At 40.3% G+C, this 22,464-nt stretch overlaps 1 protein-coding gene across 2 annotated transcripts in view; it reads left to right on the top strand.

The window, feature by feature from the left end:
- The window catches only part of Ptpn9 (protein tyrosine phosphatase non-receptor type 9), a 70,826-nt gene that overhangs the window by 18,169 nt on the left and 30,193 nt on the right, over positions 1-22,464 (top strand). For both annotated transcript variants that reach the window (XM_076925652.1, XM_076925653.1), the window contains exons 2-4: positions 18,606-18,749; positions 21,222-21,311; positions 22,004-22,128. In XM_076925652.1, the coding sequence (XP_076781767.1) occupies positions 18,606-18,749; positions 21,222-21,311; positions 22,004-22,128 (359 nt within the window). The remainder of the gene's footprint in view (positions 1-18,605; positions 18,750-21,221; positions 21,312-22,003; positions 22,129-22,464) is intronic.

The raw sequence follows: 22,464 nt of genomic DNA, 5'->3' as shown, positions 1-22,464 counted from the left end.
CCCTAGGTGTCCCAGAACTTGCTTTGTAGACCAGACTGACTTCAAACTCACAGAGATCCGCCTGCCTCTGCCTCCCAAGTGCTAGGATTAAAGGCGTGCACCACCACCTCCTGGCCTGTGCTTAGCTTTTTATTTGTGCGCTTGGATACAAACCTGGGTCCTCATGTTTTTATAGGAAGCTCATGATCTGAGCTATCTCTTCAACCCCAGAAATTCTTTTAAATGTTTAGTTGGGTGTGGTAGCCCAGGCACTTAAGAGCTAGAAGAAGATCTTGGAAAGTTAACAGCCAGCTAAAGTTGTATAGTGAGTCTGTGCCTTTAAACAAACAAACAAACAAAAAAATGCATGCCAAAAGTGGCAAGAAGACTCAGCGTGTAACAGCACTTACTTTGTAAGCTTGGCCACCCAAGTTTGATCCCAGGAGTCGTATATAAAGCTAGAAAGAAAGAGCCAACTCCACAAGGCTTTCTTCTGATTTCCATAGGTGCGCCTATGAATATACATGCTCCTCCGAGTCATGTAACAAAATAAAATAAAATAAAATAAAATAAAAAATCTTCAGAAATTCCTAGTCAACGCCATAAAAGAATATATAGAGTATTGGCTATAAAAGAGTAATATGTTTTCTTTAGTTTTACTTTTCAAGTGTATCTTATAGCTTAAACTTAGAAAAAAAGTATAAGAACAAGCTAGATGTGGTTGCATGTATATCCCAACTACACTAGAGGATCACTTGAATCAAGGTTTGGAAGTCAGAGAGTAATAAAGGTATAGGAGAGAAAGAAGAAAGTATTCTTTTGTTTCCACCTCTCACAGCCAGTAGTTCTTCTGACATAGCAACTGTTACCATTTTTTTTTTTTTTTTTTTTTTTTTTTTTTTATATGTATCCTTCCAGAGTCACTGTGTACCAATATAGACCCTAATATGTTCTTCCTTATGAGATGGATATTGTGTATCTTGTAGTTCTCAAGGATGCTCTGCGGAGTGGAAAGACTATTATAATGTTTGAAAACATTTGGATTCATACTTACCCATTGATGAGTTAAATATCCTTGGATATTTTGTCTACATTCTGTGACTCTTTTTCTTCCTTTTTTTCTCCTGTCCTTTTTTTTCCTTGTTCTACTAAGAGTCAAACCTGGGGCCTGGGACAAACTAGGCAAGAAGTCTTGTCACTGAGACTTCAAAATTAATAATACCCAGTTTGCCATTCTGTTGAGTATGCTGAACATACAGTTCCATGTTTGTTGCATCTTAAATGCTTCACAAATGATTACTAAGACCAGCCCTTCTATGCCTTTTTCCTGAGTGATGGGATTACAGTCATATGTGACTGGAAGCCAGCCTTGAACTAGGTGATACAGTCTAGATGTCTAGATTGAATTAGTTTTTTTCCTGCCAGGTAAATAATTAAAAGTCAAGAAACGGTAAGCAGGCTCTGAATCTGACAGAGGAGACTAGGACCTCAGTGTCTCTTAGATAGTGAGTGGCCTGTACAGAAAGAGGGTCAGTTGTTCTGCCTGAGGGCATCCCTGATCTCAGGTCCATTAAAAAAAAAAACAAAAAAACTTATTATTTCAGATAGGAAGCAAGCATGTTAAGCACTCATGGTTCTTTTAATTTAAAGAATATTACCTAAGTTAAGAGTTTTTACAGTTTACCATATGTAAATTGGACTTAGGTTCCTGTAATCTAGGACAGAAAACAAAATAAAATGGCATTTAAAAGAACTCAGAAGGTATTTATATTAGGTTATTTATTTATCTTGTTAACCCTTATTATTCTAACTGAAAGGCTCAAAATTAAAACAAAGCAGAACATTAAGGAAAATAAACCATCTTGGCCTTATATTGCCTCCTTAGTTTAATTTTAAAAAGATGCAGTGATAATCAGAGGATTCAGAAGGACCAAGAAGTTTTATGGGTGCTGTCATCCTTGGTTTATGTCATGTGGTTACACATTAACCAAGATGGTGGCCCAATAAAGTGGCTGCCTTTATCTTTATCGTATAAGCACCAGCAAAGATGGTGGTAAGCCACATGGTTGCTTTTTTTCTCAATGTGAGTCTAGCTTCCATCAGGCACAAATCCCTATGGGATCCACCTATGTCATATATGGATATTTGTTCTCTTCTCTTTAAACAGACACTTTAGTTAGTTAGCAGGGATAAAGAAAGAAGCAGTTTCTAGGGCCTCAGCAGGTAGGCCCCAGTTAGCAAAATAAAGAAATCGAGGAAGGAATTGCATAGTCTTAGCTTAGAGTAACTACAGTTACTATTATTATTATAATAGTATTATGATATTATTATTATAATTATATTATAATAATTATATTATTATATTATAACAGTTACTATTATTATTGGGGCTACTGTGGACCCCAACACAGGTTGAAGTCTCTCAGCTTTTAGAGAGAGGGAGAGAAGAAACTTAACCATCATCTAATCATCCAATTTTAGTTTTTTTTTTTTAAAGAATTATTTATTTTATGTATGTGAGTACATTGTAGCTGTCTTCAGACACACCAGAAGAGGGCATCTGATCACCTTACTGATGGTTGTGAGCCACCATGTGGTTGCTGGAAATTGATCTCAGGACCTCTGGAAGAACAGTCAGTGTTCCTAACCTCTGAGCCATCTCTCCAGCCCCCAATTTTAGTTTGAAATGGTAGTTGGGCTGTCTCACTCTTAGCCAGAGACAGGATAGGACGTATAAGCACTTTGAAAAACCCAAAGAGTGCCGGGCAGTGGTGGCTCACGCCTTTAATCCCAGCACTTGGGAGGCAGAGGCAGGCAGATTTCTGAGTTCGAGGCCAGCCTGGTCTACGGAGTGAGTTCCAGGACAGCCAGGGCTACACAGAGAAACCCTGTCTCGAAAGAAACCAAAAAGAAAAAAAAAAAAAAAAAAAAAAAAAAAAAAAAAAAAAAACAAAACCAGACACCTGGATCAGGTTTTGTTTACCTTGGCTAGAGTGAGGCCCTAGGTTAATAATGTAGTATTAGTGTCTGTTTACAGATCTCTTCTCACCCCAGGCCCCACTCCTGTCCTTACCCCCAGCAGGGTTTCTTGGAACTAGCTTTGTAGACCAGGGTGACCTTGAGCTCAGAGATCTGCCTGCCTCTGCTAAGTGTTGAGATTAAAAGCATGTATTGCATGGCAGGATCAGGTTTGTTTTCTCTGCCAGTTAAAGAATTAAAAGCCAGAAAGAATTTGAACTGCAACAGATGGCAGCAGAGAAACCCTAAACATTGCAAACAGAACCATCAGTTAAAGGAAGGTGTTTGTGGGTGAGCAAACACACATGCAGAGACCACAGAGAAAAAGACTGCAAAGCAGAGAAGGACTTGGGAAGCCAAGAAATGTCTCTTCTCTGGGGCTGGGCTTTTAAAGCCTCTGGAGAGTTTTCCTCCCTACTTTAGGGTTGGTCAGTTAGACAGAATGGCTGATTGATCTACAACTGGTGTTATTTGTCCTAAGCAGGCCTTGAGCTTGTTGAGATGGTCTGTCAGCAGGGGACCTACTGCTGGAGACAAAAGCTGCCAGGCTTTTGTGTCAAGTCAGGAGGATGAGGAAGATGATAGCAGTCTTGGAAACTGACCACATTCTTTACCACAGTCCCTCTGTCTGTGTCTGACTACCAGGGAGTCTGTCTAACTCTTGGTCTCTCATAAGGACAGAAGACGTTTTGTATGTGTTAGAGGTAGTGGAAGTTGGGAGGGGGTGGGTATTTGAAATTGAATCTAGGACTATGTGCATGCCACTGGCACTCTACCTTTCATCTACACCCTCAGGCAAATTTAGCATTTCTAAGCGAATAGATATTTTCTGCTCCTCAGTTGATAGAGACTCATTGGGCCTTTAACACTTGGATGCTTTCGTGTTGATAAGTCTTACTCCCTTCCACTGGAAGGAAGTCATTAACACGAAAGAGCTTTTGGTGTTTAATAGCCTAATTAATTCTGGCCTTTCTTTGTAGCGTGAAGCATAGGGGAGCTTTGTTCAGCCTTGGTTTCCCATTGTTCAGTTCTCAGTGTGGTGTAAATCTTTTAATTGTACTTAGCTCTTTTTCCCTTTGGTTCTTGTACAGTAATTGATGTAGTAGATGTAACAATACTGAATTTCAGAACCATTCCATTTATTTTCATTGGGTGGTTGGATGGATACTAAGTTTTTCTTCATGGTTACTTGCCCTTAAGATTTGTAGGGCTTTGAGTTTGAAGTTTTTTTGTTGTTTTTTTAAAAGTGGGCAGAAGAGAGGTTTTTGTTTGTTTGTTTTTGTTTTTTTATCATATAACCTATTGCTATCAGAATAGAATTAAAAAAAAAAAGAATTATTTACTTATTTTATGTATAGGAGTACACTATAGCTGTCTTTAGACACACCAGAAGAGGGCATCAGATCCTACTATGGATGTGAGCCACCATGTGGTTGCTGGGAATTGAACTCAGGACCTCTGGAAGAGCAGTCAGTGCTCTTAACCACCGAGCCATCTCCAGCTCCTAGAATGTCTTTTAAATAATGGACAGTTATTGCTGTTCATTTTGGTTTTATATAAGACAGGCTATGGCTTCATTAGCTTACTGTTTAGCCCAGACTGACCTTGGTTCCCAGTCACCTCTCCTTCACTTCTCATGTGCTGGGATTGTAGGTATGTACCTCTACAGGCTAGTACCTTCTAAGGAAAGAAGATAACATTTTTTTGTTTTTGCTTTGCTTTGTTTTTGTTTTTATTTTGTTTTATTTTTTTGATTTTTGATTCTGAGAATTAAACCCAAGAATTCCTGCTAGGCAAAGAAAAAAATTGAATACCCACTGTGTAAGATTTCATGTACTAGATGTTCTACTTACCTGACTGTGTGCCTGTGTCTGTGTGTCTGTTGAATGCAGGCACGTATGTGCCATTGTGCCTGTTTGGAGGTCAGACGAAGTCTGGGCTCTCCTTCCTCCTCATTTCTGAGGCCTATGGCTTTTGTTTGTGATTTGTTCTGCAGATTATCTGACCTTCAAGTTTCTGGGCAGTCTTTCTGTCTTTGTCTCCCACCTTGCATTGGAGTGCAGGTTACAGACGCTCTCTCCTACATCTGGGTTTTGACGTGGGCTCCTGGGATTGGACTTGGGCTGCCATTAGGTTTGTGAGTAAGGCCATGACTTGTCAGAACCTAGACATTGTTTTAAGCAGTTGATTCTGAGTTCTAGAAACGCTGTTGTTTAGATTTTAAGAATAATTTCACCAGTGATTTGTAAACCAGTTCTAATTACCAAATCCTCTCTGATGGGACCTGCTGTTTGAACATAGAAGACTTACTTGGAAAAGGAAAGAATACATCCTGTTTGGGTGTATGAAGTTGTGATAAATTATGTACTCTATTTTATTTGCTACAAATTGTGAAGCATAAAATTTATAAGTTCTGCAAAAGACATCATGTAGAAAGTACATACATTCAAATATTGCAGTTTCTCTGCTTTTGAAGAAGAGCATCCAACAAACAAACATGAAACTGGCTTTTAAAAATAGTTTGGTCAGCAGGGCATACACCTGGACTTGTAGCACTTGAGTGATCAAGCAGAGCAACAGAGAGGATGGAGCATCCAAAGCCAGCCCGAGCTACACAGTGAGACCCCGATTGAAACAATAAAAGACGGTTTGGTCTATGGAAGTACAGCAAATAAATACAGTGAAGAAAAAGTGAGTAGAAATCATCTAGACTATAGTTCCTAGAAAAACAAAACAAAAGCAGACCACTGCTCACTAGTTGGTCCTCATAGCTCGCTGGCCTGCTTCCGTATATCACCCAGCATCAAGCAGGTAGACCATTGTCTTACATCAGTCATCAGCCAAGAAAACGCCTACAGACTTACCTGTGGGCAATCTGATGGAGTCTTTTTACAAAAGCCAACCAGAACAGGAGATAGCTCATATCTGGCACTGAGATTATTCATTTAATAACTCATATCATCTGGGGGAAATGTTCACTGCTCACTGTGTTCAAATTACTTTTTCTTTTGAAATTATATTATTTGATTGGCTTACAAAATAGTAGTTTTCATACAGGCTTTATATATATCCTTATTTTTAGCTAACTCATTTCATCCCCTCATCTCCCCTGTCCCCCTGATACATTCCTTGCTTAAGCCTTTAACCCTATGTATCTCTCCTGTTTGTATTTTTAAGCTGCTGTAAGAATCATCCAGGAACTGACAACAGTTGGAGATAGACTAGGAATACAGACGATAAATTACTGAAATGTTCATTTTTTTCCTTGTGTGCAAGAATGTCTTGCCTATATAGCCTAACCTGCCCTGCAGATCTAAGGCAAGCCTTCCGTTGTCCCTCCTGCTTCAGCCTTTCAGTTGGTATAATGTCAGTTATACCAACTTTTTAGTTGGCTTCCTTAGTATTTTTACCTGGCTAAGGTCATTGGATATTAGCTTTTCCCTCCTTTCTTTCATTTTCTTTTTTTAAAATTAAAAAATTTTTTTTCTATTTTTTTTTTTTTTAAGGTTTATTTATTGATGAGTACACTGTAGCTGCCATTAGATATACCAGAAGAGGGCATCAGATCCCATTACAGATGGTTGTGAGCCACTGTGTGGTTGCTGGGAATTGAACTCAGGACCTCTGTCAGTGCTCTTAACCATTGAGCCATTTCTCCATCCCCTCATTTTCTTTTTAATTTTTTGAGACAAATTTTCTTTAAGTAGATCTGGCTAAGCTAGACCGTGGAGGACATAAGATCACTGTGATCCTCCTCCTCTTCTGCCTCCCAGGCATTGGGGTTTACAGATGTTCATTTGGTGCATGCAAAACATTATGAAAAGAATCAAAGTGGTTTTAATGTTTTTTTTTTTTTCCCCCTGAAATACGATTTTTCTTTGTAGTCTTGGCTGTCCTGAAACTCACTCTGTAGACCAGGCTGGCCTGGAACTCACAGAGATCTGCCCATCTGCCTCGTGAGTGTTCAGATTAAAGGCGTTTATCAACTCTTCCTGGCAAGTTGTTTTTAATCTTATATTTATTATTTGTTATTGCTTTTAAAATTTTTGTGACTTTGATGATTCAAACGAAATACATGTTAAACAGTCAATCCACTACTGATCTACAGTCAGTCTATCATGTGCCAGCCCTCTTTTTCTTTTCTTTTTGTTTTTTTGGTTTTTCGTGACAGGGTTTCTCTGTGTAGCCCTGGCTGTCCTGGAACTCATTCTGTAGACCAGGCTAGCCTCAAACTCAGAAATCCGCCTGCCGGAAATCTCCCAAGTGCCGGGATTAAAGGCGTGTGCCACCACCGCCCGGCCTTTTTCTTTTTTCTTATAAGGTTGTTTTATCTTTAAAAATATTAATGAGGGGCATGTGTGTGTGTGTGTGTGTGTGTGTGTGTGTGTGTGTGTGTGTTTGAGTCAGACTTATCCTGTAGTAGAGGATGACTTTGAACTTCTGGTTCTTCAGTCTTTACCTCCTGAGTGCTGGGATTATGGTCATGTGTCACCATGCCCAGTTTTATATGTTGTTAGTAAATGAATCCAGGACTTGTCCATGGTAGGTAAATGCTCTTCCACCCAAGCTCCATCTCCAGCTCTTACCTTCTTTTAATAGATGGTAGGGAGTTAGACTCAGAGCTTGTGTATGCCAGGCAAGTGTTGTGCTACTGAGCTACATTCCAAGCCCTTCTTTAAATAGGAAAGTCATTATTGCATTTAAAGTGAGTGCAGGTTTGGTTGTGATTTTGCAGTGCTGAGAACTGAACTTAGTGTCTCCAATACGTTAGAAACCCATGCTATAGCCCCTGTCCCTTTCCCCTTTAAAAGTACTTTTTATTTTTAATTCTTAATTATGTGTATGTGTTTGGGTGGGTCTGTGCACATCTGAGTGCTGGTGCCTGTCTAGTCCATAAGAGGGGATTTGTCCCCCAGAGCTGGAATTAAACCTAGGTTTGTTTGTTTTTCGAGACAGGGTTTCTCTGTGTAGTCCTGGCTGTCCTGGAACTCACCGCTGTAGACCAAGCTGGCCTCGAACTCAGAAATTCACCTGCCTCTGCCTCCCAAGTGCTGGGATTAAAGGCGTGTGCCACCACCGCCCGGCTAAACCTAGTTGTAAACTGCCTGACACTGGTGTTAGGAACCAAATTTGGGTCATCTGAAAGAGCAGCCAGTGCTCATAACAGCTAAGCCATCTCTATCTCTAAAAAGAAAAGTTGAGGACATCGTCTTACCTAGGTACTCAGAATAGCCTTGAATTGACTTTGTACCCCAGGCACAACTTAAACATTAAGTTCTTCTTGCCTCATCCTCCTTATTAACCCAGCTATAGTGTGCTGCTTATAATATATAACACTTAAAAACTTTAATTAAGTTCATTTGATGCTACATGGCTATAAACCTGTAATTATAATAATTGAGAAGTGGAGGCCCGAGCATCATGAATTCTAGGCCAGCCTGGTCTACATAGAGAGATCTTGTCATAAATAATAAATAACAGACAAAGCAGGAGTCTCAAACCCCTACTCTTGGTAGGCAGAGTCAGTTAATGAGCAGCAGTTCAGGTCTTGTGTGAAGTACATGTGAGTTCCAGGATAGCCTGGGCTATGGTGTTATTTCTTTAAAAATCTAAAGAAAATGGGCTGGAGAGATGGCTCACTGACTGATACTCTAGAGGACCTGGATTAAATTCTTAGTGCCCACATGGTTTCTCACAGCTTTCTGTAATTCCAGCTCCAAAGGATCCATGGTGCCGGGCATACTGGTAGTACATATGTTTGTCTATGCAGACTTAATACTCATACACATAAAATAAAATAAATACATCTTAAAAAAAACCTCAAACATTAAAAAGCCAGAAACCAGTCCAAAAGAAAACCATGAAAATTTTTGATGAAATCCTGTTTATTGTTTTTTCCCTTCTACTAAATATCTCATAGCTAGGAAGTCACTTTCAGATGCAAATCTGTTGTCATATCCAACAAATCACTTTTATGTATGTGTGTGTACATGTATGTGCACAACAAGCACTCGTGTCCACTGAACTCTATCCCCAGGCCTGTTGTTCTTTTGTTTGTTTGCTCTAGAGACAGATTTTCATGAAATATATAGACCAGGCTGGCCCCCAAAATGCACCCTGTTTCTGCCTCTCAAATGTTAGGAATGTCATCCTGTGCCGCCCGCCATGCCCGGCCTGGTGCAGATGTAATGGGAAATGTAGCTCTAGTGTAGAAACCCAGTAGACTTGGAGCAGTGCTGCACGACTGTGTGCTTGTTCAGTTACAGGAAGACTGACGTAAACTGAGAGGGATTAATAGACATCAAAGTGGCAATGATTCACAGTGAAGGAAAGATGGGGAAGCAGGCAGAGTGTGTGTAGTGATGGCTAAGCATCTGGTGCAGGACATCGAGAAAATAGCATGTTTCTTGAAATACAGAAGGGGTTTTTAAAAAAACCAGACACTGAGTCTTTTTCTCATTTATGTAGTCAGTCTAAGGCTACATATGTTTTCCTGGTGTTTGTCTTCGACTGTGTAGCTCCTTCATCATAATAATGAATAGCCTCTCAGTTGGTACCATGTTGTTAAAAAGAACGTGTGCTCAGAAGCTAGATGTCTTAGTCACTTACTGCTGCGAAGAGAAACATGACTTAGGCAAATCTTACAATAGGAAGCATTTAGTTGGGGGGCCAGCTTACAGTTTCAGAGGCTTAGTCCATTGTCACAAAGGTGGAGCCCATGGCTGCACACAGACAGGTATTAGAGCAGTAACCTTTACATGCTGATCTGAAGGCAGAGAGAGAACCTGGGCCTGGCTTGGGCTTTTGAAGCCTCAAAGCCCCACCCTCCAGTGACCCACTTCATCCAACAAGGTCACACCTCTTAATTCTTTTAATCCTATCAAAGATTTCTACTCCTGGGTGACTACTGCATTCACCCGTGGAGCCATTCTTACTCAAACCAAAGCGCTAGGCTGGGTGGTTCCGGCTGGTAATCTCAGTTTCATAAAGACTGGGGTAGGAGAATCACAAGTTCAGTGCTGCCTGTGCTACAGGCTGAGTTCAAGGCTAATTTGGGCAGCTCAGAGGGGGTTCTGTCTCAAAATAGAAGGAAGAAATAGGGGGCTGGGAATATAGGAGAAAACAGTTGGTGCTTTGATAGCATTGTTAGTCCTTGGGGCTGAAAGCGGAGAGAAAAGACTTAGAGTAGGGAGTGGAAATAAAGTACTTCCTGCTGCAAGTACCCTGTGTGCTCACAGAGCCCCAGGTAAGGAGGAATTGCTCCCTTAGAGGCTCAGTCTCCCTCCCTCCCTCCCTTCCTCCCTTCCTCCCTCCCTCCCTTCTCTTCCTCCTATCACTCCTCCTCCTTTTCCTTTTCAGATGAATACACACTGTAGGTTTCTCATTTGAAGTTATGCCATTGAGTATAATATATTAGAAAGGCTGAATTGATTTAGGCTGAAGGGACATAACAGGAAACACAGTTCTAAAGAACTCTGTTAAAAGAAAATTTGTATGAAGCACCTGGATTAAAGACAAAAGAAGCGATAATGTATTTAGAGATTACTGTGTACCAAGTATGTTAGTGGGTGCATGCTCATCCATTGTTCCATTCAGCCTTATCTCTTGAGAAGAGATGTGGAAGTCAAGGTACTATCTGTGAAACTGAGAGTACCAACATATTTTTCTAGACCCATTGTACTAGTCTCATTCAAAACTCATTTTTTAAGTAGCAACTCTTGAGAGTTTGGTGTAGTGTGGAGACTATGTTTTTGCTATTTATTTTAGTTTCTTCCTTTATTTATTTATTTCCTTATTTTGTGAGACAGTGTCTCTCTAAGTAGTCCAGAATGTTCTAAAACTCACTATCTAGACCAGACTAGCCTTGGAATTCACACAGATCCTTCCACCTCTGCCTCCCAATATTTGCTGGGAAAAGGCATGCATCACCATGCCCAGCTGTTTCTTTTATTCCTAAAGAAGTGATTTGTTAAGATCACTAGGTAAGTAGGGATGGTCAAACATTGTTGGCCCTTATCCCTTCTGAGAATGTATAAACGGGATACTTATAAGTTGGCAGATTCCCCTTGGTGGTTTCCTGATCTATATATAGTATGAAGGCTGTTATGGTTGGCAAGGACAAACGGAAACCACTAGGGAGAAAATAGTGATCCTAAAACTATCCCGTCCCTAAAGGGTTAGAGAAATCAATGCCACTGAAAGACTTGACGGGCAAGGATGATGATCCCACCACATCTCCCTTTGGCCTATACAGAAGACAGATGGGTTATGGAAAATGACAGTTGACTGTCACAAAATTAACCATGTAGTAACTCCAATTGTAGCTGATGTGCCAGATGTTGTATCTTTATTTGAGCAGATTGATACATCTGATACCTGATATACAACTAACAAATGTTTTTCTTCTCTATTGTTGTCCATAAAAACCACCAGAAGCAATTTACTTTCATCTGTCAAGGCCAGCAGGATTCCTTGACAGCTTTGCCGAAAGGTTCTGTTAACTCTCCTGCCCTGTGTCATAACTTGGTTTGAGGAATCTTGATTGTCTACCTCGTCCACAAGAATTACACTGAGCCACTAAATTGAAGACAGTTTTAATTGGACCAGATAAGCAGGAGGTAGCAACCACTCTGGGCTTGTGGTAACACATATAAACATTAGAGGGTGGGAAATAGACCCAGCTGGAATTCCAAGAGTACTCGGTGTAGGCCATGTAGAGATGTTCCTTCTAAGGTGAAAGAAAACTTGTTGCACTTGGTTCTTCCTACCGCCTAGAAAGAAGCACAGCATTTGGGAGAGGGGGTGGGTTTGCATTTTAGAGGCTGCACATTCCTCACTTGGGTGTGTTATTCTAGCCCATATACCAAGAGATTCAGAAAGCTGCTCATTTGAGTGGGCCTGGAACATGAGAAGGTTCTAGAACAGCTACTGTACAGGTTGCTCTGTCATTTGACCTATATGATCCAGCAGATCAATAGGGATGCCATTTGGAGCTTTGGCAGGTCCTCATAGGTGAATCACAACAGACCCTTTGAAGCAAGGAAGGCCCTACTGTCATCTGCAGATAAATGCTCTCCTTTTGAGAGATAGCTTTTGATCTATTATTGGGCCTCAGTAGAAATTGAATGTTTGATAATGGGCCACTAGGTTGCCATGTGCTCTGAGCTGATCATTATGATCTGGGTATTATCTGATGTACCAAGCCATAAAGTCAGATATACACAGCAGTGATCCATCATGGATTGGAAGTGGCATATAGTGATTCTGCCTGAGAAGGTCCTGAGGGCACAAGCAAGTGACTCGAAGTTGCTTTTTGTCATGGTGTTTATTAGAAAGTGGTGTAGACCATGCACTTCATCAGGGCTTTGTACATGGGTTCCAGTGATCAAACTCAGGTTATTTTGAACAAAGGTTATAAAAACACTGAAAGTGCTTTTACCCATATAGGCATGCTGTTGGTCTTGGAATGTATGTTTAGTAAGGAAAAGTGAGACAACTCCCAATTGTAGGAGTGGGTCTGTATGAGTAATTTCCAGCATTGACTTTTTAAGAATTTTATTTGTGGGGCTGGAGAGACGGCTCAGCAGTTAAAAGTACTGGCTGCTCTTCCAGAGGATCAGGGTTCAATCCTAGCACTTACTTGTCAGCTTATAACCATCTGTAACTCTAGTTTGAGGGGCTCTGACTCACTCTTCTGGCCTCCTCGGGTAATGGACAGACATACATGCAGGCAAAATACCCATACATGTTAAATAAAAATAAATCTTAAAAATTGTTTCATTTAACTGTTTTCAAACAAACAAACAAACAAACAAACAGGGTCTCATGTATCCTAGGTGTCCTGGAATTCTCTGTGTCCCTTTCAACCTTCTGAGTGGTAGGATTTTAGGCATATACTCCCATACTCATTTTATGTGCAACTAGGGCCTGAACTTAGGGCTTTGTGTGCTGTCACTGTGCCCACGGAGCTACTTCTCCAGCTTCTTGACCTTTGAGAAAGGGTCTCACACTCCAGCTCAGGCTGACTTTGAAATCACTGTCCTCTGATTCTCCTTGAATTGATAGTAATCCTCCTGTCTTAGCCTCCTGAATGCCAGAATACAGGTGTGTGCCAGTAATATCCAGTTGTGTTGGTTTTCTTCTCTCGGATACTATTATTTCAGCAGCAGTGAGTAGCATCCAGAGTATCACGTGCCTCATTTCTGGGTTTCTCTGCTGGTTTAGGGCAGGTTTTCAAATATCTTTGGCTTTGTTGCCATAGGCAGGAACTTTGTTGTTTCTTAACCTAAACATGATTGTGGCCTTTAATCCCAGCTCTTGCAAGGCAGAAGCAGCTGATATCTAGGAGTTCAAGGCCAGCCTGATCTATTTAGAAATTTCAGGCCAGTCAGAGCTACACAGTGAGACCCACAAACAAACAAACAAACAACCCACCTCAAAACAAACCCTAAAGCCCACCTCAAAACAAACCCTAAATACACATGATTTTTGGAGTGTGGTCACACTCCCCGTCTTTTGATTGTGCTGGAACAAATCTCACTTTTACTAGAAGTCACTTGGGGGATTGCGAGTGATAGTTCCCAAAGGAAGAGCAATGCTGTTTGAACTGTGACCCCTTGCAGCTACTTAGAAGCAAGATATATTCTTCTAACATTGACCTTTAGCTGAAATAGTTTCTAAGCTGTGACTCATCTTTTGGCCCATTCCTTTTTCACCAGGAAATACATTAAACATTAATTTGAAGAATTTCAGTTATCCATCCTGAAGAATGTGTTGCTTGTTAGAGTTACTAGGACATATCTTTCTTGTAATCAATGGGACAACCAGTGATTGTGTGTGTGTGTGTGTATGTATGTGTATATTAGTTTGTGTGCATGTGTATATGTGTGTGTGTGGTGTGTATATATGTGCACAACTCAGTAGTTGTGCAAAACCTATGTATAAGAAAATATATAAGTCTGTCTAGAAAGGCTGTGAATATGAGACCACCTGTTTGACTTCTTTCAGGGGTTTATCTATTTCATCAGAGGGATGGAGATGCAGGAGGCTGAGGCTGAATAGAACAGGTGGTGTGTCTGTGTTTGTATCTGTAAATATCACATCACTGTTTACAGTACATTGGTCTCTCTTCATGCGGGGCCTTGTACAACCAAATCAGGAGGAATTGTTCCCGTGCTTAAAGCCAAGAACAACATCCTGACCAGCAGGGGGACAGAGGTCAGCTTAAGGCAACAGCTATTGGGAGGAAGCTGCAGGACATTAAGAACTTTGGAGGAACTAAGTTTGTTAAAAGAAGACAAAATATGGAAAAGAACACTTGATCTCAGCCAAAAGGCTGAGAGGCGATAGAGAAGAACCAATACTGCACATTCTCGTGTATTTGTGGAATTTCAAAAATCCACAGTCACATAAAGCAGAGAGTAGGATGGTGGCCACCAGAAGTGGAGGACGAGGAGAAGGGAGAGATGGTGTCAAAACGTGTGAGGCTACAGTTAGGTCTCCTGCATAGGGTCATAATTAATAACAAGGTGGTGTATACTTTAAAATTGCTAAGAACACATTTCAAGTGTTTACATCAGAAAAAAATAATTATTTCAGTTAATAGGTAATTTGCTTGATGTAATTATTCTACACTATATGAGTGTGTGTGTGTAAGTATAAAAACATTATACTATTCCCCATAAATATATCATTTATTTTCCAGTACATATGAAAACAGTATAGATTAAAAACATGAAAGATTGTCTATGCAGTGACTTAAAAATAATTTGCACCCTGGGTAGAGTGGCTCATGCCTTTAATCCCACCACTCTGGCAGATCGAGGTAGATCTGTATGAATTCAATGCCAGCCTGGTCTACAAAGAGTTCCAAGCCAGCCAGGCTGTCCTAGTGGGACTGTGTTTCTAAAAAGAAGAAAAAGAAAAAGGGCAAGATGTACTTTGAAGGAAGTGTGTGAAAGCTGTGTGAAACTACCTCTCTGGCTGGCCTGTTACTTGCTATGTAGATCAGGGTTGCCTGGAACTTATGAAGATAGATCTTTCTCTGCTTCTTGAACACTAGCATTATAGATGCGAGATATTACATCTAGCTTTGTTTTGTAGCAGTTGCCTGGGAGATCAAATATTTCATTATAGAGTGACAGTTCTCAACCCATGGTTTATAACCCCTTTGAGTTGCATATTAGATATTGTGAATATCATATATTTATATTATTACTCATAACAGTAGCAAAATTACAGTTATTGAAGTAGCATTGAAATAATTTTATGGTTGGGGGGGTCACCACAACATGAGGAACTGTATTGAAAGAAGGAGCTGCATTAGGAGGGTTGGGAACCACTGTTCTAGAGGAGGTTTCTTAAGGCTCAAGAAGTTTTAAGTTCTAAGTTGAAACATTCTTTCCAGGAATGAGAAGAGATTCATGAGACTAAGCAAGTAAACAACTCACAAGTCTCAAAAAGTTCCTGAAACTAACAAGATACACAGAAACCTTTTCTTCCTTTTCCCTCTTATAGAAATAGGATCTGTTGCTATAGGTAAGACAGGAGGCAGAGCTGCCTGGATGAGGCTTTCTAACCTGTTGTACTGCATGAAAGTTGTATACAAAGCTCTAGGGATGCAGGTTTTCAGTGTTGTCACCCAGGTTAAGGGTGATACAGCTGCCTTTGAATTAATTGTCTCTGCTCTTGTGACTGATCCCAATAAACTAATTTGCTTACCAAATTGAACTTTGTGTAGTTGTCACTTTCATCTGTAGTTGGTTACTTATCTGGGATAAATAGACATTTGGTTGTCATCTCTGTAGTAAGTTTCACCTAACAGGCTTCTATAGCATGGTTTATCACAATGAAGGGTCATCTTACCAGTTGGGTATGTGTTGATCCTATCCCCTTCTGGTCATTCAGATTTCCTCTTTCTATCTGTACAGTGTTTGATGCATGTTCTTACAGCTAAGCAGTGAGAAAGGCTTTTTTACTCTAGTGTTCTATTTGCGAACAATATCAGAAGTCCATTACGAGACTAGATTTAAAAGGTGCTGCGTTAAGCTGGATGTGGCTGCACATGCCTTTAATCCCAGCATTTGGGATGCAGATAGGAAGATCTCTGAGTTCCATACCAGCCTGGTCTACATAGTGAGCTCCCAGCTGCCAGAGCTACACAGTGAGACCCTTTCAAGAAACGAGTCAAAAGGTAATGTGTTCACCAAAAAGCATACCCCATTTGAGAAGTTCTTGGGGACCTTCCTGACTGACTGGGGCTTTGTTTCAGCATCTGTGCCTGCTTTTATTCTTTTCTTTCTTTCCTCATTCTGATGCTGGCCACTCTACAGATAGAACACAAATGTTCTTGGGAGCACTCTAAGTTTGTTCTGTTGTCTTCTCTGAGACTCAGTTCTGTGATCTGGCTTCAGCTGGTTGTAAGACAGTGTGATCTTTGAAAGCTTTTCATCATGGTCTGTTTCTTGACTCTTTGTGCTCTGTGCTTGGTTAGTTTTCCTGCTTCTCTTTCTGAAGTGATACAAGTTACGTTTCCTCAGTTACAAGGCTCAAAAACTCAACTGCACTCCAAGGCCTTGGACTTTCTCCTGGTTTATAAACATCCTTTGTGCTTTCCTAGAAAATTGACGGTGAGTCAGGTGCTGTGTTGTAAGGTATGATGACCCTCTTGGGATTCTAGTTTGATAGTTGTTTAAACAGTATGTGGCAATTTGAATTGGATTTGCAAGGGAGAATTGTTGCCAAGTCTCTTAAGTAGGTCATAGCCCTTAGCCTTTCCCCCTTGTTTTCTTTTTGTTTGTTTGACAGTGTCTCATATGACTCAGGCTTGACTTGACTATAGAGCCTTGGAGAGCTTCAAACTCCTGATCCTCCTGCCTTCCTTCCCCAAATGCTGGAATAACAGATATGTAACACTACACTCAAGTCTCCTTTTCTTCTTTTCTTCCTTTCCTCTTTCCTTCACCCTCTTTGAAATGGGATTTCTCTATGTATCCCTTAGCCTGGCTGTGTAAATCAGGGTGTCCTAAAACTTGGGACCAATTAAGTCTTTTGCCATTCTTTGCTTCTTGAATGATGAAATTACAGGCATGTTTAGCGCTTACTTTTCTTTCTTTTTTTTTCCCCTTGAGGCTGGGTCTCTAGTATATTATCCTGTCTATCATACTTGATATGTAGAACAGAATGGCCTCAAACTCCTAGAGATCTACCTGCCTCTGTGCTGCAACTGTGGTGTGTACCACAAAGCCTGGTCCCCTAGTTCTCAACTGAAAAATTAGTGAAGAGAGATTTCCCCGGACCACAGTCACATAGTAGGTTGGGCCTTACACCTCTGAAGCAGCTTCAGTTTTATATTTTTCCTCGACACAGGTTAAGAAAAAAGTATAGCTTACCATGAGTAAATCCATCTTTTTGTTGTTTTATTTTTTCAAGACAGATTCTCATTATGTAGCCATGGCTGTTCTGGGACTCACTATATAGACCATGCTGGCCTCAAACTCACAGAGATCCTCCTGTCTCTCTTTGCCATCTGAGTGCCACTACGCCCAACTGAGTAGATATATTATAACTGTGAGTTGGTTGACTAATAATATGAGTATAGTTAAAATTCAGAAACACCATTTTCTGGATTAATAATCAAGAAAAGTTTCTAGATAGTTAGAACAGAATCACAATCAGAAATCTTTTAGGTACTCAGGATATACATGCATAAAATCTCAATTTAAATAATTATAAAATGAAAAAATAGATATCTTAGCTGAAGTCAGGGGTACTGGCAGAGTACTCTGTTCCCACCTCCTAGGAGAATTTTCTCATTATTTTTTCAAGCATCCCAGTGCTGTGTCCTCTCTCTGAACTGGCTGTACTTTTTATCTTAAACCGTAAAGACTAAAATTATATAAATTTAACCCTTGTGATGGTTTGTATATGCTTGGCTCAGGGAGTGGCACTTTTAGGGGGTGTGGCCTTGGAGTAGGTGTGTCACTGTGGGTGTGGGCTTTAATACTCTTGTCCTAGCTGCTTGGAGGCCAGTCTTCTAGCAGCCTTCAGATGAAGATGTAGAACCTCAGCTCCTCCTGCACCATTTCTGCTTGGATGCTGCTGTGTTCCCACCTTGATGATAATGGACTGAACCTCTGAACCTGTAAACCAGCCCCAATTAAATATTGTCCTAATAAGAGTTGCCTTGGTCATGGTGTCTGTTCACAGTACTAAACCCTAATTAAGACAACACTTTTAAATTTTTTTTAATTAAAATTTAAATTACTTTTATTTATGCATTTATTTGTCTGTGTACATACATGCACATTCATGGCACGTAGTGTTCAGAGGGCAATTTGCAGGGGTCTGATCTTTCCTTCCATCATATGGGACCTGGCAGTTGAACTGGTGGAAGGTGCCTTTTCCTGTTGAGCCATCTTTCTAACCCCCCCAACCCCCTCCCCTTTTTTAGATAGACTTTTATAAAAGCCCAGTCTGGCCTAAAACTTGCTATGTAAATGAGTCTTATTTGGGGAACAAGTAATAATTTTTGCCTGCTTGTTCCTTTTATGTTTCTAAAATATATTCTCTTTTTACTAATTGTCCTCATTTTTTTTTTATTTAAACAGGCTACCAAGCAATTTCTTGAAGAGATCAACAAGTGGACAGTGCAGTATAATGTTTCTCCGCTCTCTTGGAACGTGGCTGTCAAGTTCCTCATGGCTAGAAAGTTTGATGTGCTCCGTGCCGTGGAGTTGTTCCACTGCTACAGAGTAAGTGGTTCAGGGCAGACACATTTGCAGTGGGTGAGCTAAGTATTGCTAATTTTCTGCTTTACTTTGTACATGTTGATTTTTGTACTTGTCTCTTGTTCTGTTAAAAATGGCTGGATGTTCACAAACCCTATGAGAACTGAGGTTGGGCTGGCCAATTCCTGGAAGCACTTACTTAATGTACCCAAAGTTTGCTTGTAGACCAGCATGCTACTTGTAAGGACTGCGGCAAAGAAAGTTCCTTAATGTCATCCTGTGACACACTCCTTCCTGGAATTTTCATCCTTGCTCTCTTCCCTGCCTCCTGGATAACCTGTTTGGTATAGTTTTTTACAGCTGTAGTTTAAGGCCTCGTGAACTTTTAGAAAGCTGCCATTCTGATGAACTTTGAGCTAAAGAGTTATTCAAGAAAAGGGAGGTGTTTGCTCTGGAAAAGAAAAGTGGCAATATCAGCTAGGTCCGGTTCTTAGCACTGTCTTTTTTGGTGTTTGTTTTGTTTTGTTGAGACAAGGTTTCTCTGTGTAGCCAGCCTCTGCCTTATGAGTGCTAGGATTAAAAGTGTGAGCCATCACTGTCCAGCTATAATATATTTGTTTGTTTGTTTTGTTTTGTTTTTTTGAGACAGGGTTTCTCTGTGTAGCCTTGTCTGTCCTGGAACTTGTTCTGTAGGCCAGGCTGGCCTCAAATTTATAGAGATCCATCTACCTCTGCTTCATGAGTGCTGGAATTAAAGGCATGACCCACCACAGCTGGCTAAGATTTTTTTTCTTTTTTCTTTTTTCTTTTTTTTTTTTTGAGGCAGGGTTTCTCTGTGTAGCTCTGGCTGTCCTGGAACTTACACTGTAGACCAGGCTGGCCTCAAACTCAGAACTCAGAAATCCGCCTGCCTCTGCCTCCCAAGTGCTGGGATTAAAGGCGTGTGCCACCACCGCCCAGCTAAGATTTTTTTAAAAAGGGAGTTCAAGACTGATTCTGTGATATGTTTGTTTTCTTGGATTGTAGCATCTGTGATAGAGATGCTGTATGTTATGTTACTTTGTGGTTAAAATTTCTTCTGATGAGATACCATATCTACTTTAAAAAAGAAAAAAGAAAAAAAAAAAAAAAAAAGAAAGAAAAGAAAAGAAATCCTGGGAAAACAAGCACTGGAATTGCTCACACTTATCATGTGGCTCAGCCCATCCAATAGTCATTTATTTATTCCATAGATATTAATTGCACACCTACTATATTAACAGTGCCACGATTGTTACTTAGAAGAGAGGGTAGTCAATCAAAAAAAAAAAAAAAAAAAAAAAAAAAAAAAAAAAAAAAAAAGAAAAAAAAAGAGCACTAACCTTAAACTTGAAGGATGAGTAGGGATCGAGCCCTGCCTGGTAAAGTATTGTTAAAGAAGGTAATACATTTGAGCTGGAGAGATGGCTCAGCTATTAAAGGCTAGGTTTACAACCAAAAGATATAAGAAAATACATTCAGATCCTCAGTGGTAGAAAATAAAATTTAGCTATGCCAGAGTGTTGAATGGGAGTCAAGGCGTGCTCAGAGATGGTAAGCACAGATAAATAAGGCCAGATCATTAAGGCTTCCGAAATCAATTAATGATATAAGCAAAGTAATAAATTTTTCATATTTGCATTCCAGAAAGATTTTGACAGTATGGTTTTAGAGAGTGTATCTCACTGATCTTGGAACCGGAAAGATCAGTTTGAAGACTCTTGTACTTACAAGAAGAGACAATGGCAGTATTATTAAATACATAATGTCAGGGAGATGGAGAAAAGTGGACAAATTTAGAGTTCAAATGGGTAGGAGCTGCTTAAGCTGTGTGTGAGGAAAGTGAGTAAGGGATCTGGGTTGGGACTTGTGTGTCAAGATCAGTGCTGGTAACATTAATGTGGAGACATTGAAGTGGGGTGGGTTCATAGAGAAAGAAGGCCATGGGTTTAAGTTTGTCCGTGTCTTTGGGATACCCAAGTAGACAGTTCCTGTAAGCAACCAGAACCTGAGTGTGGGGTACAGAAAAGAAATCTGCACTAGAAATAGGTATTTCTGGGGCTGGAGAGATGGCTCAGCAGTTAAGAGCACTGACTGTTCTACCAGAGGGTCCTGAGTTCAATTCCCAGCAACCACATGGTGGTTCACAACCATCTGTAATGGTGTGTCTGAAGACAGCTATAGTGTACTCACATACATAAAATAAGTAAATAATTTAAAAAAAGAAATAGGTATTTTTGAATGGCAAACTCAGCTGATTCTTGGAGGCATTAGAACAGATGGTCCTGAGAAGGTGGCTGTGGACAGGAATTACGGTAACTGTTAGCTGTCCTGGAATGCTAAGGCATGGTACAAAGGAATTCACAGTTCAGTTAGTTGATTTCTAATGTTCATCCCTGAGATCTGACGGCTACATAAAGTTGTTCTGGATATGTTATATTTTTATATCAACGCATCTTTTCATTGTTTCCTTTTTAGGAAACAAGAAGGAAGGAAGGCATTGTGAAGCTGAAACCTCACGAGGAGCCGCTCCGTTCTGAGATCCTCAGCGGCAAGTTTACCATCCTGGTGAGTCTGTAGAGGCTGTCTTGTGCTCTGCTACACCCTGCTGTAACGCTCGCCTTATCTGGATGTTTGTGTCTAGGTTCCTTGTCCACACATTTTTGCTACTAAATTGTTCTAATAACAACAACAACAATAATAGAGTTATTACTAATTAAAAGTATTAATTATTAATAGTAGTTGAATTATTGAGCAGTAGACTTAAAGTTTTTTCCTCATTGAGCTATTAAAAAAGTTGTTGGTCAGCATGTTGGGAAGGGTGAATAATGCATCAAAACACATCCTTACTTACTTAATGGAAACTCTCCACTAATTGGTGATCTCTTGGCCTCTCAGACAAATATGTGATACTATGTTTAAGGTAGCATAGAAGCCATTATCTTGATCTGTTCTTCTCCATCCTGCCTGGGAAATTAGTTACAAAGCCAGTGTGGAATCATCCTTTGATTCCTCTGCAGCTGAAGAGAATGTGAGGGTGTTTTTTAAAGCCATTGACTATGGTTCAAGGGACTGCTGAGCAAGTCAGGCTAGGGTAGTGATAACACTGCTCCCTTTATGGAAGGATAGACACAAATTAAGAAGTTCTGTTAGTAGCTCTTCTCTCATGTGTCAATTCTCTATGCAGGATAATAAGTCTAAAAAATTCCTGTGATTTTTTTTTTTTTCATTTCTAAATATTTCCTATTTATTTGTTTCAGAATGTTCGAGACCCAACTGGAGCCTCCATTGCCCTTTTCACTGCCAGGTTACATCATCCCCACAAATCTGTCCAGCACGTGGTCCTCCAAGCCTTGTTTTACCTGCTTGACAGAGCTGTGGACAGGTAACAGTAAGACAATTTTATGGGTATCTACCTCATTTAAAATGAAGGCTTGTGAATTGATTAAACTCAGATGTGCTCTCACCATTGTCCCTAGGACACAGCCTGGACAGTCTGAGTAGAAAACAACTCCTGTGTTTAAGTGTGTGTTTCTGCTGTCATCAGGATGCTGTGTTTTCTTTGTTTGCATCACCTTGCCTATTTTAGGATTAACAAAAGCCGAGAGAGACAATTCATAACAGTTGTTAGTACACTGAGAATGGTTTATTTGAAGGAGGAAAGGAACTTGTGTGTGTGTGTGTGTGTGTGTGTGTGTGTGTGTGTGTGTGTGTGGCTTCC

Source organism: Arvicanthis niloticus, chromosome 26, assembly GCF_011762505.2.
Source record: "Arvicanthis niloticus isolate mArvNil1 chromosome 26, mArvNil1.pat.X, whole genome shotgun sequence".
Taxonomy (NCBI): domain Eukaryota; kingdom Metazoa; phylum Chordata; class Mammalia; order Rodentia; family Muridae; genus Arvicanthis; species Arvicanthis niloticus.
The sequence above is the reverse complement of the archived record's forward strand: the minus strand, read 5'-3'. Positions and strand labels throughout refer to the sequence as shown.